Below are 19,626 nucleotides of genomic sequence, written 5' to 3' on the forward strand. Positions count from 1 at the left end.
CAGGGCACGTGCTCACCAAATTGCTCTGTTTTGCACTTTAAAACGTTTCACCGTTTACCTAGTAACTGGCCGCGGACAAAGGCTGCCATGTACTGTGTACTTCACTCAAATATCACGCGCAATTTTCACAGAGTTTATAAGTGAATAACGTCGGGTTATTCCAAACTTCCTTTCGCCAAACTTTCTGTTTGCACGTCGGTTACATTAAAGAGAAATTCTGACAACACAGAATTAAGCGTCATTTGTTGATTACATTAATTGTAAGTCGTTCACCATCCTATCTCTTTAAACCGGTGGCTCAAAGTATTGCTTTAAGATTTTATCAAGCCTGTTTAATATTTTGGCTCGTTTCGGATAATTCTTAAGTTGGTCTACACGAGGCGTTCGCTTCCTGTATCTACCCCCCACGCCCCCTCCCCTAGGCACAATGTTTTATTCATAATCTAAGTAAGAACTCCCAAAACAGCGATTTGGCTGGAGTCCATTAAACTCCGGTCGGAGTGAATTTAAATAGGGGGAGCCAGTGTCGTCCGTTACCGATAGACGTAGGTGCGATATCGTTGGATTGGCTGTTTCTTTTTCATCGCTACTTTAGTTAAAATATCTGAATTGGTAATTTTCTAGGGAGTATTTTATTAGGCTTGTTTTACGACAAACATAATAGGGGTTTAGGCCGTTTTCTTAATAGACAACGTCGACGGAACAATCCAAGTCTTTGTGCCTTGGCAAGAAATATAAGGAAAATAATTTATAGACACATTTTTCCTAACGAATAATCCATGCAGTGCAGCAGTAACTCTTTTATACTTCTAAATCTTTACGTAAATGGGATCTCTAAATATTTATTTACACGGTCTCCATTACACACGGCCGCTATATCGTTTCACAAAAATATTAAGTTACAGCTTCTAAGGATTTGCTTCAAAAAGTATCACATTACAGCTTTCTGAGAAAACGGATCAATGTTGGAAGCCGTAAAATGAAGTAGGTACATAACTCCACGTTGTATCATTAATAAACTCTTATTTACAACAACTGTACAACAAGTATTATAAGATCTAAAACAAATGTTTGTTTCAATTAAATCTAAATACTTGAAGAACTTCGCCATTATATGCTTTTTAAAGCGAGCGCCTTCGTAGAACATGGAAGATTCGTTAAATATGTACCAAGGAATCATGAGGAGAGAGGAACAATGAAATATTTAAGTATCCGAGTGTACGGAGCACCCTCTCATTTGGAATAATATAAAATATGAGGCAACAAGCGCGGCTGAACTTCTAAACCGTAATTACTTTTAGGTCTCATCATGTTTCTTAATGAATTCCTAACGAATGCTCCTTATTGTTCATGAATTCCGTGTTTTTCTGTTCCAAACAAGCACCCGCTTGTTAGTACGTGAAAGAAAATGACGCTTACCATGTTAATTATACGGTTTCATTCATTTTGTGAAAAGCAAATTTATTACGTGTGAAAATTATTTTGTTTGCAATCTACTGGAAGAAGTCTTACTTTGTAATTCAGTGTGTTCTATTTTTGGTTACAGTTTTTGTTTTAAATTTATCATCCTTTAGCAATCGATTGAAATCATTGTCTATAAAAATGTATCTACCTATCTAATTCAACCAAAAAATATATCGCGTTCTTCTGCATATATATGTCTTCTTCTTAATTGGGCAAGGTGTAATTGTGAAGGAAAAAAACATAACCTTTACAAAAATACCAGGCAAGCATATCTTGTAAAGAGTTACAAAACAAAAATAGCCCCGTGAATAGCGTCGTCACAAATGAGCGAGTCGCAGTTAGGTGGCTGAACTTGTGCTATAACTCATAACTTAGGTTGTATCTCAACGCTGTGTGGACCCAAACCAATGAATAACTACCTCATTAAGTTCACTCGCTCATTCCAGTAATCGTGTACGAATTGGAATTATGTTATTGTAAAAGTATTATTATATGTTCATATTTTTCATATGGGAAAGCAATTGGGTAGTTAGTTGACGTAACATATTAAGATATTTTATTATTTACATAAGAATATTAATATATTGGTTGACTGGGTTAACAAAAAAACATTAAACTTGAACTCGTAAAAGGTTCATCTAAAATGCTCAGGCTATGTAATTTTTCGTAAATAAATTATAATTGTAATTTTTACAGACTGAAACATTTTATAACGCACTCATTTGATACCAACGAAAACACGAAACTGTGACGTCACTACGCCGTATTTCCATACTAAAATGTTTATTTGATTTTTTTTAATTTTTTACTACTTGCTGTGCAAATAGAAAATTTGCTTTTTTACGAGAAATAGACAAGCATTTAAAAAATTATCAGACACCTTAAAAAAATAATAATAATAAAGGTCTTAAGAATTAACGTAAATTAACCTGTAAGACAAAAAGCTTGCTATGTATGAGGAAACATAGGTCGAATAAAAATAAGTAAGAATAATATCTATTCTATTACTTCTACTACACAAACAACAATAATAATTTTCATGTAGTATGTATGAAGTGGCGATATGAGTTGGTTCAGTGTTTATTGATAAGCCACAGTATAAATAAACATAAGCCGAGGAGCGACTAAGCCGCAGTAATATCTTAGTGCAATATGGGTAAGAGCTAACATAAATATTACTTGTTACTCACACACAGACTACGAGTATAATAATTATTTCGAGAGCTTAGAATTATTTTAGATTGAAGTTCTCTACTTTGCTTATTACTATAGTTTTACCACTTCGTAGAGAGCTGTAGCGTGCACAATTTATCTAAATTATAATTTTATGTGTAATTCGAAAACAAAGTAGCTGTATCAAATATACCAATGGCCACTGGTGTTCTTAATTCTGAATTTTATTTACCTTAGACAGCCACGAATTTTGCGTACAAGGTTCTCTCTCTACCAAGTTCTTCGACTATGCCCAACTGCTGCTGCGATTTTGTTCACGAAGAAATATTTTTTGGGGCAACAATTATCCCATGTGATAGTGGTGTGCCATATTATTGGTCAATCAAATTGGATTTGATAGTTTTTATGTGAAAAATGGACATTCATATAGCCATTAGAAAGGGTAACAGTACCTTCAAGGATTTTAATTTTAACCCCAGCAATATAATAATATTATTGGAGCATTGCAACGTCATACAATAATTATACTAGGAGAGTAGAACTGTATGAAAAGTAAACGCAGACTTATTAGAACAACATCTAGCGCTCATACTCTTTCATACTCGTTCATACATGTATGTCACGTAGCATTACTCAGTTAATATTTCACAATCTGCGAGAACGTTTCATATGTGGCGCACGCTATTCGACCTAACCTAATATTCCAAGACATTTTTTAAGACAGATTGTTCGCGCGACGAGGCTGTGACGTCATTTATATGTAAATTGTGATATTGCTCGTCTTCTAAATAAATACCAATCATAGCTATACTTACATATAACTTAGTCCTATAGCTTTCATCCATAATTTCTTAGGATATTATTTGATTTTAGAACCGTTTTTCTTCACTCTATAAAATATAAATTGTAAAGAAATAATATTCGCGCTACTAATGCCACATACATTTTTCATAGTGGCTCGCAAAATTCAGCAACAGCCAACAATAAAAGCGAAATAGTAAACGTTTCCCAGCAGACATCGGTATAGTTGATACAACAGGCTGCACTATCGACGCCAGTGGCTCACGTAAGTCCCGCCCGCTCCCTCCCGGCACGTACCGACCACCTCCTACACCTTCCTAATATCCTAGTATTTCATACGTTATTTTTTCACGAATACACGTCCCTGTCAAATATTATGAGAGAACCAAATGAAAATATAGCAAGGCTTAGTTAGACGGCAATTTAAGGAAAATTGGAAACATATTTTTTGTTGGATTTTACCTCTCGATGTGAAAATCAGGGGTTTTCCTGTATATTAATTATGTAATTTTCCACAACAGTGAAAGCTTACGCAGTCCTTCATTTTGTGGTGTACGTACAGCTATGGGTATTGTGGGAGAATATCATGATTTTACAAAGCCTTTAACTTATTTAAGAGAATTAATTTAGATTCACAGAAATGTTACAGCCAAAAGAAATATCAGCGTCCTCTATCCATATTAACCTCCACAAAATAAGAATCAATAAAACACTATCTGAAAATCAACTAAAACAAAATCCCGCATCAGCTACGACAGATATTTTTAATTAAAAAATAGCCGAAACTTGATAGCCGGCGTCTAAAAGTAAAAGCCAGGTTTTTTCCTCATGTCATGTGCATGTTATGCGTCGAGCTAGAGCTGACAGCACACAAAGCGTGGTACGTTGCACCCGATACTGATATTTGCAACGCTCCGCGATTCCAGCGATACGCTAGTACGCTACACAATGACTGACGGACTGACTGACGGCTGTACAGGGGTGGTATACATAAGAACAGTTCACTGTAGTATCGAGCATTTAAAAAAAAAGATTATATTTGTATTAAGAATAATGTTGTTTATGACTTTTTAAACATAACATTATGAAATTCTTCCGAAACACGGAGAAGCTCGGTACGAATAATATGATCACCCATCCACGGAACAACCTCGCCATCGTAGTTTAACCAGAAAGATCTATCCCAAAGCTTTTGTTATTTAGCCTATATTAAGTTAAATTGACGTTTGAAAAATAATAAAATGTCAAACAAAATATTCGATTTGTGTCTACATCAAATGTCAAAAGTCTATTTTGTGACATTTCACTCATTATTATTTTACAGGCAGCTTAAGTTTTACCATCCAAATGTATGCCTACAAAAGCGTTTCATGCAACGTCGAGCATTTGTCAGAACGTTACGTGAGAACGCGTGCTCTAATGTGTAGTGACGTTAAACTTAACTCTGACGTCACGGCACACATCAAAGGTTTTGAAGGCAACATGTGTATGTATCATGTACGCAAACCGATCGATAGCGGGAACCTTTAAACTGCGTGTTAATTTCGCAAGTTAATTTATGTAGTATTGTTTTATGGAGTAATATGTAGGCGGTCGTGTGTACTTAGTTATAAATTCGTTTGTTAGATAACGTTAGTCTAGATTTACTTTACTGAACTTTGGATTTTAAATAAATGGGAGGTACAAGTACAAAAATATAGACTTAACGATAGTTAAGACTTAAACCACAGTTAGAAGTCGGAAATGAAATTCAATTCAGTTCTACTTAGTAAATCAGAGGACAACCCCAACGTAACTGCATAAAATACCGGGTTGGGGTAAAATTCAAGCGGCCAAGAAAAAACAGCGAGTCTTAAATTGCTCAGGATTGTCAACTTAAAGTGTCAGGGTACCAGGTGAGCATCAACGTAAAGAGCTAACTCAATTACGGACGTTTTGAGCGCGTCGAGACGCTCGCGGTTTCACGCTTACTTGCTTGAGAACCTCTTTGCACATTTTTAATGTCCGGCCCATTCTACCTCTTTCAAGATTCTTGTCCCCTAATACTTAGACATAAAACTTTAATGCACTAAAAAGATTTTATGGTTTCACCACACTTTTGCAATTTATAAAGTTCAAGCGATTTATTCAGGCTTTTTGCAAACTAGAGCACTTTATATAAGAGAGAATTATTCATAGCATTAAGAAAATTTACAATGCGTGAGTGCACTTACGTAAATGTGTGTGTATTTTTAACCCAGTTTTAGCGAAAATGTAAGGACTTGTGTGAGTTTTCAATTCAAATAGTAAGTGAAAACAAATAAAAGCTTGGAATAACGTAAAATCTTGGTACGAGTAAAACAATTCTATATTTGTTGAATAAACGTTGACGCTCATGAATACTGAAAACTGCAACGTTATGTAAAAAATAGTATTCGCTGACAATATTCTAGTTTGCTCTAAGGTAGCTACACATTTTAAACTAAAAATTTACGAAGTTCAACACAATAATATAAGTACTCTTTTTTAATCCAAAAAAGCAACCATTACAAAACGACTTTTACATCCAAAATATACTGGTACCATATATAACCCATCGTAATATCATTGGCAGACTTCCTCACATTAATGTAAACCAGAAACTGAACTGACTCGCTCAAAGAAAAAGGTCTAATATCATAAATGATGTACGAAATAAAAGCTTGAACACCATTCACGAGGGATTACTTATGATTGAAGTGAATGTCGTATTACCTGATTATAATACGTGTAATATGATGCTACTGACCCCTTTGTTATGGCGTAGTGACATTTGATATGAAAGAAAGTAATTAGGGGCCACTGAGATATACACTATATATTATGATTAAGAGATGATGTGGCACGAAAATATTACTTTTAGACGCGTTTTGTGGATAGTAGTCGCCATGGTATGACTTTGTTAGACAATTCGCTTTGACAGTATCCGTGCCAAATTTTTATCGGATACTTAGAGTGAATAAACTGTCTGCGAATTTTCAAGAATTGAAGGTCGTTTACCCCAATCATTGTTTAAAGGCACGACTGCAATTTGCTCTAAGCAGATTAAGTTTATCCATTAAAACCTAAAGTTCGTTCAACCCTAGGCTTATCTAAAAATAAGATAGTTAAAACACAATCAGTTAGCATTATCCCAAAAACATTATTATCTAAATAGACGAAGTAAATTCTTGGGGTAATTTCTGCGTTCATTAATAACTGACAAAGCTCCTTGCCTCCTCTAAGCTCCTTGTACCCGGCGCGAGGGAATCACTCAAATTGGACTCAATTCTGTTAAACTTAAAGCTCCTAGTCGTGAGAACGTTTAAGCGTAATCCTCTTTTAGAGCCATTCTCTAAGAAATACGTACAATTAATACTTTACATCATTGGAAATCGTTTTCAATTATTAAATGATCGCTTGTGACATATTAAGCTCGGAACATCTCGGATCATTTGATTGAATAAACCAAGATTAAATTTAATCTATACTTTACACTTAAAAAACGGCATCGTTGAAGATGTTATGTTTTATGGACTTACCGAAAACGCTTTGAGGAAGACGAGACACTGAATGATCCCCTCCATGGTATCTCCGGTGAGACAGAACGTTCCAGTTAAATGTCTGCCTTTTTTGTCGCCAATAGCGGGCGCGGCCGCTAGGCTGGCGTGGACCAGAGCGCCGCGCGGCCTCGCGTCCCTCGTGGCTCCAAGCACGCCCGGGAGCGGCGCGCCTTCCATCAGCCTAGCCAGCGGGTCCATGCCCGCACTCAAAAACACTTCATGGCACAATCACCACACAAACAACCATTCTATAATAACACTTTAATTTCACTGTAAAATTCGTATACGTTGAATGAATAGTACTAGGCTACGAGAAGATTGAAGGAGTTCTACTATTCACGGGTGATCGATGACGATACGCGACACGGACTGAACAGCAGAAGGTGTGATGGTGCTACTGAGACAAAGGCTCTTGCACTCTTCACACTCGCACTTGGGGTGCTCATTCCAACAATCACTATTATATAACAGAGTCACGAGGGTATATATCAACACTGCCATTCCAAGTATTATATAAATTTCCATACTGCACTTACACTGTTTGGCACATTTTTTGGCACCTGAGGAATGGATAGAAAAATTATAATAAACAAGCTTTTTACGGCCTGCCTATTCCAAACATCAGTGGTGTATTATAACGTGTCACGCCTTCTCATATATCTAATTTCATCGTAGATGTAACTCGGCCACACACGACAGTAGCCATAGCGCTATGGTTTGTGCCATTATTTAAAACACGTAAATATTGTAAATCAGATTGTTGCGAGGATCGAACACCGGTTGATCCATTTATCATTTTTACGGCATTTATAGGAAACAAACGGCACACGGCGTCCAGTCAGCGATCATTTACATACGACGCGGGAACATTTAAACAGAATCATTACAAACATCGGACACTGTTTTGCATACAAAAACTGTTTCACGGCTAAACCCTTTATTCGCGCAACAAAACAAAACCCGTTTGAAATTGATGAAACAATTACGGTACCAAAATTACATGGTTTTTCAAATCCACTCTGTTTTTTTATCAAACACGGCACGTTTTAATGCGAATATAAATTTGAATTCCGAGCCAATCAGCACGATGTCGGCCACAAAAGCTCGATGGATAATTAACATATCTAGGGTAACGAACGTGTATTTACCAGGGGCGCAGGACGTATAAGGAGCTTGTATAACAACAAACTCATTCCCGTCTGATTGGGCTCATTGTGAGTGGGATCGCGGGATTTTATCTCCTCACGTTCCGACGTTCAATCACGGTGTATTCAATCGAACGACATACACTTGCCTAACTACTATTGTATTATATATTAGCTGCTGGTATGAGGGAGGCAATTCTCACAAATACCGGAGGGGGAGGTACGATGTGATATACCAAGATTTTCCTCGACAGACCTGTCATTATGATAGTTTAGTTATTTTGATCAACGATTCTGTTGAACGATTTACTAGAATGTTTATTGCTATTGATAGAAAGTAATTTACTACTATTACTGAGGTATTTTGTGACGATTTATCTTTACAACTAACTAACGACATGGTCGATAAACAGATATTTTTTGTTGAATTATTTTTCTTTTACCAAAAATCCAACCAATCAATGTATATTGTAACAAAATTACATAGAAAAAGTCCTGTCTCGGTCCAGTTTCCCCTCCGTTTTAGTGTAGTTAGTAACATGTGAAGTGAACGTGTGTAGTGGGCGATAAGGCGGGTGATAACAAATTGAGACGTTAACACATTAGTCCCGCGGGAAGCTGCGAATCGTTCACGTAATCACCAGATAACAGGAGGAAGAGTTAAGAATTTACTAAGTACGTTTTATTTATTAATAACTAACAAATTGCCATAATTTTCTTTTTTTGTCATCATTTACACACACAGTCATGTGTCACAGTCATCCATGTACCACAATTATATAATGTCGGTTATAAATTAAAAAGGCGAAAGTATGCTCTGTATCAAAATAAATACTATAGTTTGGGCTAAAAAATAACAGCAAAAAGATACATGTTTTGAGGAAAAAATTATAATAGAAAATATTTGAGGACAGTGTGATAAAAACAAGTAGGTAGTAGTTTTACTAAAATTATGACAAGCAAAACCAGATAAAATAAAACAAAAATTACCGAGATTTTTTAAAACAGCGTCAACATTAGCGACTAATAAGCAATCAATGCGATACTTAAGGAAAACATTCCGTCAAATAATGGGTAAACCACAAACAATTATAATAAGGTAAACGATACGGGTAAACGAAACCACTATTATTTTGTACTAATCGAAAAGCTCGGCTCATTAGTAATCAATCTTACTTGAGATTACGACCTGTTTCTATAAATAAATGCGAGGAACTGCCTCTGTAATTGTTATTGTTTGTTTTATGAGACATCTAGCAAAAACTACTGGATTTATTGAGATAGGACTTTGGTAATTTAAACTTATAAACGCTTAAATGTGTAAAATTATGTTAGTTTTTTGTGATCCTAATTTTAATGCTTAAAAAATAATAATGTTTTGACGATTTCCAACTCGCAGTGGTTAAGGTCGCCACGCCACTACCATTGCGTCAGGAGGGCGAGGACTCGATTCTTACATGAGCCAATTATTTGTGCAATCCACAAACAGCATAACATATAACATGACGCAATGACTAATAGGATAAGAGCTGGTAACTAAAGTCCACGCGAGCGAAGTCGCTAGCGACCGTTTGCCTTTAATAATACTGCTTAATATAGAAATTAGAAGACTGGAAGAGAAGAAAAGTTCTTGCAAGCGTAGTATTTGGCAGGAAATATGGAGGAATACTATCCAAAGCATACCACAGAATATAAATTACACACTTGATGAACAAAAAAACCTAAATCCTAGCCAAAAATCCACTACATTTATACATAAAGAGACCAATCTAGTGTATTAGTACACAACGTCAACAAATTCCTATTACATTATGAGATAAACAAGCGAACAAAACGTTTGTACAGTTAATTCAAATATCAACTTGAAGAGTAATTAAATATTTCATAACGATATAATTAATATCGCTCCAGCACTTATTTGTTTAGAGCTTTTATCATAATAACAAAACTTACGAGCCTCACTCAGTGTTGCGTGAAACACGTGATAAAGGTGGGTACACATTTCAGTTTCTGCTTGTAACAGAATATTGTACTACTGCAATATTGCATTTGTTAATGTAAAGCAAGGCGAATGTAACTTTAAAGTTAAGATAGGTATTGAAAAGCCTTAGGTGGCAATTTTAAACTATCGTTTTCATGAAGATATGAAAGTATTAGATTACCTACTCTCTTTGTTTTGATAAATACTGTAATATGTAGTAATCTTTTCAACTAAAAGCTTGACCCGCAACAAAGATACAGTAAAATACGCCTTAACAGAGAATACTTAAAATAAATATAATACTAGAAAATATTTCATTAGATTTGCAAACACGTCTGAATTTCCAGAGACTAGGCAACAGTGCAAAATACCTCTAAACTGTCTAAAAACCATCAAAGACGGATGTGATAAACTGTAGATCAGTATCGGCAAGAAACGCGATGACGGATCGAGTGTCTCTCACAAAACGAACGTCATTCATCACATCGATGCGCCGCCGCGGTAACACATTAATATTCGTTGTATCGCGGCACCCATCTCTCCACTAATCTACATCGCCGGCTTACACTGCGCTACATTGTACGCATAAAGTACCTCGACTTAACGCGCTTAACTCCCAAGTAACCTACCCTTTGTTATATCAACATTCTAATCTCAACTTTATAGTAAAGTGTTAAGGTTCAAATTCCCTTGTTTCAAGAGAGAAGATGTTTGATTGAAAATCCGTAATTGCACGATTTGCAAAGATTGTCGGACTGTAAGGGGAGGTGATTAGGGGAAATTTCTTGGAACCTATTGTCTAAGCGCCTTATTGGCCGGTTTAATGTGAATTGGTTTTTTTTTATGTAATTCTTACTCGAATTAGCTTTTTAAATGTTTCTTTTCTAAATGACCGGGTAGTTTAAGGAATGTCATCGTACGCTTTATTGCAAACAATTTTCGCAAATTAGTTAAATTTCATAACTTTTTTCTAGTATTAGGTAAAATTTCTCCTGCACAATTTTGCAACGGGCAACTTTCATACACAACAACGGGCTCAAACAAAATTCTAGTGTTAATCCAAAAGATCGAACTCTGAACCTCACGATCAGCATTATCGTTTCCTCGCCCCGGGGCCAGCGGCGCTGTATTTAATTCAAAAGGCAAACAGTAGCTGACCCCAATCGTGTCAAAGTTTATATAAAGTTAAACGTTGTGAAGGCTGCACACGAGATTAAACCTCGCCAAATCTTGTACAACAAATGTTTATCTTAAGATATGAAAAGTTTGTGTTAATATTGATATAACAGCTTTAAATAGAACGCTGGAGTAATTAATTATAATATTATTTAATATTTAATATTGCCTTTACAAACATGTGTAACAATTTTAGCCTTTATAACGCAGTTTTGTAACAAAAATAATCTTTTATTAATAGAACACAACAGTACTTAAATATTCCGTTACTAGCGAATGTTCTAGTTTGTGTCCACCCTAATCTAGCATGCATGCTGGCGCAGAATAAAATATGTATATCTAATGCTCTCACACCGACAAATATTGATACACGCTTCAATAATAAATAACTGTGAAAATGTGACCACCGAGCAAATGCCGAAGAATATTAAAGCTGAATCTTTTATATTTCGTTCACGTAACTCAGTGGCTGCATTTTCACTTAGCTTACTGCAAGCTTATGTAATTCTGAATCAAAATATTATTAAATAAAAGCTATTGTACACCATAATTTACATGCAATTTCCCGCAAAGCTGAAACGTGATCTGAGATTCAAAATTACCAGAGTAGCTGTGCAATGTGGCGAAAAATGTGTACGTTTTATCGAAATGGTCTCTAAACTCTCTCGTAAGATGAAATTTTGTTTGTTTCTAACACAAAGTAAGCACACCCGATCTAGCAAAGAAAGTAGATTTATAAAGCCGTATGTTTTGATGGCAACGTAAAAGCGAAGTGATCGTAAACGGATATCATTTACTGGGATAATGCTAACGATGGATCAGCAGCGGTGTGCGCAGGATACTATTGCGAAACATTTAAAAGAATTCCCAGTTTATTGCCTTTCCGATCGACTAATGTTCACTGCTTCAATAAAATGATGAGCTCTTTAAATCAGTTACCTACGTTGGATAGTAACAATCGAGATTGGTAAAAAGTATTATTGAAGCTACCTCTGTTCTATAAGATAAAGCCAGGAAAAAACGGAGGAAAAAAGGTTGCCAAAGATCGTTGTTTAGATAGGAATTGAGTAAAAATGCTGCTTTTCCTTTAAAAGCCCCAACGTATACCTGAAACTGAAGCAAGAAACAAGCGGTATCGCGGGGCCGAGATTAACAAACAAACAGATGGACTGTGCAATTTACATTTTAGTGGGGATTAGGTCGTTCCGCCGGGCGCCGGTACCAGGGCCGCAGATGACGCAAGCAGTTCGCCTAGCACGTGTTTTGTTGTCGAGCTTATCGAAAATTGCAAACGTTTCTTGGGTTCTAAGTTATTGCGTCATAGTGGGACCGCTCGGATTGTTTTTGCAGTGTCTTTGCAGGTTAGTTTGTATTCTGATTGCGTCTGCAGCTTTGTCCCCGACTGAATGTAAATAATAATAATGATTGTCATGGCTGACATTTCATGACCATTGAGTTATAATAACCAGTCCAAGCTTCTCGTTCTATTTATAATGGAAGCATTATAAATAATGAATATGACGTATAGGTAGATGGTATGGCTAAATCTGATGAAACCCTAACCGAGTGAGATCACCCCAACAATATCAAACAGCTGTCTAAATCTCTGTACATAGAATCATAGGGTTTCCCAGGGGTTCTGTAATAACAAATATCAACACATCACGATTTTCCTACAAGACAATATACTAGGAAAACAGGCGCGAGCAGGAGATAAAATAACAAAGACACACAGGCACGGTGGTCCTAAACAAACGGTCGGCGTGACATTCGCGCCTGCGTAAACACCCACAACACTGCGCTATTGTGCCCAACAAATTAACTGTATTATGCCTTCAAGAAAACCAACAGCAAATAGTTACGATTTAAGAGCTGACACATCTCCCTTTGTGTGTCTTGGGAGACCGACGGAAGGGAAACTTAGAGACGATACCGGCTGTTGCCACGCTGCTTGGTTTAACACATCTACATAGTTATAATACCCTGGTACCTAATACACTATATTGTGTTATTAATTTGTAACGTTTTGGGATATTAACTCGATTATCATGAATTGGATCATCGAGATAGTACAATCAAACGCTAACTGCAAAGCAATTAATCATCATGTCAATCATTGATATTAATAGTTGCACATAATACACATCGAGTACAAGCAAATGTACTAACTACATCATGACAAGACTGTTCGCTTGACATGACTGAAGACCTATGCACAATAATTAATTTATTATTATTACTATAAAGTGAAATCAATTACAGAACGTGCATATCATTACGGCTATACATGGTGTATGAAGGAACAACCTCGCGTGGGTTCGATTCCCATATTTATTTGTGCGATTCACAAATAATTGTTTCGGGTCTGATTATACTTTGTGTCCGTTGATTATGTGATTGTTAAAGTCCCTGCGACTGAAGAGATTCATAGTGCGAGAGGTGTCTTTTAATAAAAAGAATATAACAAAAAAATTAATAAAGTGATCTACATTCTGTTTTGTAAAAAATGCTTTCGGCATTGGTATTCGTAATCGCCTTGAAAAACTTAGTCTCTCGCAGACAACTAACCACACAAAAGAAAGAAAATCAAACGTAAAGACGTACTCATAAGTAACATTAACTTTTACAAGTGCCGTAAGAAATATAAAACTAAATTGCCCAAGCACTTAGGTATAAGACTTTTAAATTACTTATTTTCTACTAAATCTTGGAATCATCTACGTTTATTAGGGTCTGGTGATAAAAGTTGATCATCATGGCACGTTGGACGTTTCAGTTGTGAGAGAAACAAGATGTAAGGAGGCTGTAGGTAGATAGATCTTGTTGGTAATCAGTGATACAATAGGTAATCTGTTGGGCCATCAATCTAGATACCCGGCAGTTCCCAGTTTACAATATAACGCTAAGAAAATGCTTAATGTTTGTGTATTTTCTAAGAGAAATATAAACCTAATAGTTTATAGTTGTATTCCGAGATAATGCTCGTGAAAGCTTCGTAAAATGATGTAGAAAAATAACATCTTGCATTCTTCGAATTTTCTCTTTCTGAGAAATCGAAGCAACTTTTTCTCAGGATATTATTATGTTATTTTGATGCAAGAATTGTACTCGATAGTTTTCGTAGAAGCAGATTAAATTTTAAACTGAAAGAAAGATTTTACAGTTAGCGCACGCTAGGGGCTATTTTTATTGTTAATCCTTTATAAAACAAACAATAAAAATGTAACCCATTAATGCCCCACTGTGCACTGCTTGGTAAGGATCTCCTCCCGTAATGAGGGAAGGGGTTAGGCCTTGAGTCCACCACGCTGGCCAATTGCGGGTTGGGGACTTTGCATACCTTAAAAACTGGGAGGGACCAATTTATACCACTCGGCTATCAATGCTAACTTTCAATTAAAAAACAATAATTGTGGAGTACAAGGATGCATATAATTTTACTTTAAAACAAGACGGAAATTTGTGTGAAAAAAAAACAATCTATCAAGATAAAATTGCACGTACAAAGCGAATTGTACTGAACAAATGAGTTACGTTAGTTAGACAAGTTACCTGCGTATTAAGTGGGTTGTAGACGTTAAATGGAGCCTTGTAATCGCATTACCGACCCTCCACTACATGCTTAGTAAAATGCTGCACGCTGACGACGAATACCAAACCTCTTATGGGTGTACAGGACCACAAGGGGGTAAAAACAATAGGTTCGAGACTTGGTATGGTTGTTGTGTTTAGACAATCCTGACCGTATTTGAGACAAAAACTTTAAATCTAATTCATGTAGCAAAATAAACTTACATACTTTAAGAATCAATTTTGGAAATGATTCTGATTGAAAGTTAAAATCACGCCTTATACCCATGGGGGTAGGCAGAACGAACGCCACATGCATCGTTTACAACAAACATACAAAGTTCCCTTGTTTCCATACAACTTGTCACAAATGCTATTTAATCAAACAAATAACTCATATTTTCTAACATTTTACTAAACTGCTTACAACGACGTGGTGGACAAGACTCAAATGCTATCTGATTATCGCTTATTATAATCAAGATAAGTAATAATTTCTATGCATAAATGATTGCATAGCAATTCATCAATCGTTGTATATTTTCATCTCTCAAGGTACTAAAGTCTCATTCAAGTTAAATTTCACTTGAAGATAAATAAAACGCAACTTTAAAGCCGATACAAAAACCTGTGATCTCTCAACTGTGAATGTTTTTAACTGAAAGTTTAAATCCTCAGAGAATTACGGAGACATTTCATCTTATTCCATTGAAGTGTTTGAGAGATGTTCTGAACATTTTCAATTCGTAGAAATGTTCAAGTATTTGAAAGTAAGATATAATGATAAATTCGTATAGGTAGAGTTGAAAGTTCAGTAAGTTATTTGTGAGTAGTTTAAAGAAAAGATTAGGTTACGATAAAAGATGAAACAGTTTCTAAACCAAATAATCTCTTATATACCGGCAAAAGTAAAGAAATATCAAGATTTTAACGAAATATCGACGATATTTGTCTACAATAGCCAGAAGTAATTCTTTTTTTTAACCCATTTCAGTCCCACTGCTGGGCAAGGGTCTCCTCCCAAACGAGGGAGGAGCTAGGTAAGTTAATGATAAAAGCAAATAAATATATATAATTTTAAGTATTACTTTTCCCTCGCCGTATAAATTTAGCTGGCAGATAACGATTTAAAGAGTATATCAAAAACTTCATCATTACTCCTCAAAATGACTACAACTTTAAACAAATACCTACACCTGAACCTAACTGTATTAGATCCCACTATCCCTCATCACAGTTTAAAGCCTTCATCAGCGCTTTGTATCGGTATCTCTAGTTCCTGCCTGTAATTGTACGTCCCTGCGCAACTGGGTCGAGCCAGCGCCGCGAGGGCTCGCGAATTAATCATTATGAAAGAAACGGATTGAATTTTTCGGACGGCTATTAGATATTGTGCCGCATTTGATTATCGGTTATCGCTGTGTATTAGATGAGAAATTTTATTGAAAATTGTGATCCTAGTTTAGCGACATCCGAATTTTAATTACACAGTTATTTTATTTTTCATTATGCCAATTGTATTTACTAAATAAATTAAGGACTCTACTTAATTTATCCGTAAAATATGATATTTTTCATGCATTGCATTGCTAGTATCTTTTTTTTTTATTAAGTAACTGAACAGAAAACTGAATTAACATATAAGAATATATCTCATAGATATTGAAAAGACTTTTTCAAATTAAAGGTAATCACTTGATATTACATGGTACAGTCAGATAATACAATGTACATAATGTACATAGAATGTCAATTAGGACACTAGGTACACTTAATTTTACCTGCAATTAAATATGTATCATCAGTTCAAACTTCACCTGAACTAAGTCTATATTTCACAATCATAGAGCCTTAAGATATGATAGGTGAGTTTCCTGAAGGTTTCCCCGAACAATTAGATTCATTAGTTATTTATCTTAAAGGCTCAGCATCTCGGTAATCTGTACCGCTCCTAATCACGCGTTTAATTGGTTCATTTCATTATTAATCAACCTCACGATGGCCTGTTTTCATTTTGTTATAACCGTTTTATTATGTAGTATAAAAGTAATGTTAGGTACTGAAGGCTATACTTTAGAATTTAAGGAAAATGTGATGAATAAATTTTGTGTAAAGTTTTTTTGTAGGCCTTTGATTTTGCTGACTAAACAAGGTCTGGAAAACACTCGATGAATACAAGTTTTGTTTAAAAATATTACAGTGATTCATCAAAAATTTTGTTAAAATTATTCTGCAATAAAAAATTACACGAGTTAAAAGCCTTATCAAATAAAGGTTAAAAAATGTACACTATAATTTCAACTGGTTCTTTCAGATACCTATTCGGTACATATTTTTATTTCTACTCATAAAGAGGCGTCTGTAAACTTTAATTTGCAATCAAAAAATTAAATAGAATCCTTAATACTTGATAAACTTTTAAATTATAAAACTCAAATCATATTAAAACCAACAAACTATAATACAATAACACAAACGATCTATTTATAACACACAAAATCAGTTTTTTCTCCAATCTTTTTAAGCCGTATTTCCCGCCCGAGACAATATACTTATACTCTTATAAGTGTACATACAAAAGGCTCTATAGATAAAACATTTGAACTGAATAAAACAATGTCTAGATTTACTTGTATCATTTGTTTGGTCTCAACCTACGTCTGTCATTGTCGTATTGATCTTATCTTATTTATTACAGCATATAATATATATGTATTTACTTTTAACAAAGCGATTTCATGTACTACAATAAAAGATTTTATACTTATCTATACTAATATTATAAAGCTGAAGAATTTGTTTCTTTGTTTGTTTGTTTGAACGCGCTAATCTCAGGAACTACTGGTCCGATTTGAAAAATTCTTTCAGTGTTAGATAGTCCATTTATCGAGGAAGGCTATAGGCTATATATCATCACGCTACGACCAATAGGAGCAGAGAAGCAATAAAAAACTCTCTCATGTAACGCAAGCGAAGTTGCGCGGGTCAGCGAGTCTAACATAATTTGACTTTTGTTAAGTTGTGTATCACATGATCATGGGTAAGTGTTGTGTAACCTACCCGATAGATTTAGTGACAGTAACTGTATGAAGTCATCAATATACTACCTAACAAGTTAATTGACACTTTCTTCTGAAGTAATTTATGTGTACTTATGAAATAGTTCCATAGTTATGTCAAAACCACAACTAACCATGTTGAATGCCTGCCTAAGGAACGAGTGTTTAATTTATAGGCCCTGAGTATTGAAATTGTGACATAAAAAACCTAACCAAAGTAGTCTAAACGCTAAAGAAGTTACTTTGGAACTAAGTATTATTAGTGAAGCATAAGTAGGAAGAGTTAATGCTCAGTCACACACAGCCTCAAGCATTTTTCAAAACGTTCCTTTAACACATAAAAGTAACCGTATTCATACAAGACACACGCACACATCGACAACTTCACGAGTACTTTTCACCACCTTCTTGTATCTCATCATATCCTGGTCCTAAAAGTTTTTAAAACTTGTTCTTGTATCGCTCATTCTGGATTATCTTATCTTTTTAAAAGGATAAGGTACAGGTTACACTTGCGGCAAAAAAGCGACTTAAAACAGCGGAATTAGAATTTCAACATAGAAATTCAATGCATTAGCGTCTATGATCTCATCAATACTTAGTGATACCGAGGTTATTCCACGTAGAAGATACGGTTTTTAAAGACAAATTTACACGACAAAAGAGAGAAATATAAAACACCAATCGCTAGGGCTATATATGCGACCTAGAGGTTTCAAAGTTACTATTAACATGCATTGGTTTTAGTACATTTACACATGAAATCATGCCTTTGTGCTAGATACAGGTACGAAAGCAAAGAGCACCAATTATTACGATCGCTACAACCTAGACCCTAGTAACTTGGTCATGACTCGTGGCTTTATGCCGAATTAAATAAAGTCGCATTTTTTTGCTAAAAAACTATGATGTAAAAAGTCCCAATATCAACTTTCAGAAAGACTGCATCAAGCCCGCTTCTCGCTATCAATCACACCACAAGACCTTGTAAAACTTATCACATCGTGGAAGGTTCCAACATGAGGTGGAAGTTTTATCGTCTCGTGTCGCGGTCCGTCTTACTGGAGGTTATTGAGAACACACGTGCCTTGTGCATGTGCTTATGAGAACGTGCGCTTTTATTATAAAGTTGTGAGTGTTAATGAAGTACTTTGTTAGTAAATTAAACTGTATTTGTGACGTATGTGACCTTTAATTATGCACTATATTTTTTCCAATCACTGTATATAGATATTAATGTGTATAGTGCACTAAAGATAAACGTTTTTTTAGATTCATGTATTTAATAAGTGCTGTGAACTTTAAATGTAATTATGAGTGTAAATATCCATAATAAATAAGTAATAAGTTCCATAGTGTAGCCCAAATAGGAATAAATGGCGTAAACAAGAGGTTTATGTTCAGCCGTTCGTAAAGAAAAGCTGTGAATTAATATGCTGATGATTGACGAATTCTAGTACCGTTCGACAGATAAACACATTGATAAGATAAAAAAACAAATTGAATAGAAAACAATCTTTACAAACAAACCGGGTACATAAACAGATGATTCAAATTCATATAATGATTACTCTTCATAAGTTTACTGACCACTAATCATAAAATAGTGCAATCTATAAGCGTTTGAGAACAACACAAACATAATTCCCTACACACCAACAACACTAGTGTACACAACAACAGTTGTTGTTGTTGCA

At 35.2% G+C, this 19,626-nt stretch overlaps 2 protein-coding genes across 13 annotated transcripts in view; both read right to left on the reverse strand.

Moving 5' to 3' along the window:
* Positions 1–7,219, reverse strand: part of rg (A kinase anchor protein rugose) — a 399,649-nt gene extending 392,430 nt beyond the window's left edge. For 5 of the 10 annotated variants that reach the window (XM_076125875.1, XM_076125870.1, XM_076125872.1 and 2 more), the window contains exon 1: positions 6,978–7,218. In XM_076125875.1, the coding sequence (XP_075981990.1) occupies positions 6,978–7,196 (219 nt within the window). In that variant the 5' untranslated portion in view covers positions 7,197–7,218. Of the gene's footprint in view, positions 1–6,977 lie in introns of all 10 variants that reach the window. The other 5 variants (XM_076125868.1, XM_076125867.1, XM_076125877.1 and 2 more) reach the window with 3 other exon arrangements.
* LOC142980472 (neurobeachin-like) overlaps positions 1–19,626 on the reverse strand; it is a 223,713-nt gene that overhangs the window by 79,613 nt on the left and 124,474 nt on the right. The window lies entirely within an intron of this gene.

Source organism: Anticarsia gemmatalis, chromosome 18 (genome assembly GCF_050436995.1).
Source record: "Anticarsia gemmatalis isolate Benzon Research Colony breed Stoneville strain chromosome 18, ilAntGemm2 primary, whole genome shotgun sequence".
NCBI lineage: Eukaryota > Metazoa > Arthropoda > Insecta > Lepidoptera > Erebidae > Anticarsia > Anticarsia gemmatalis.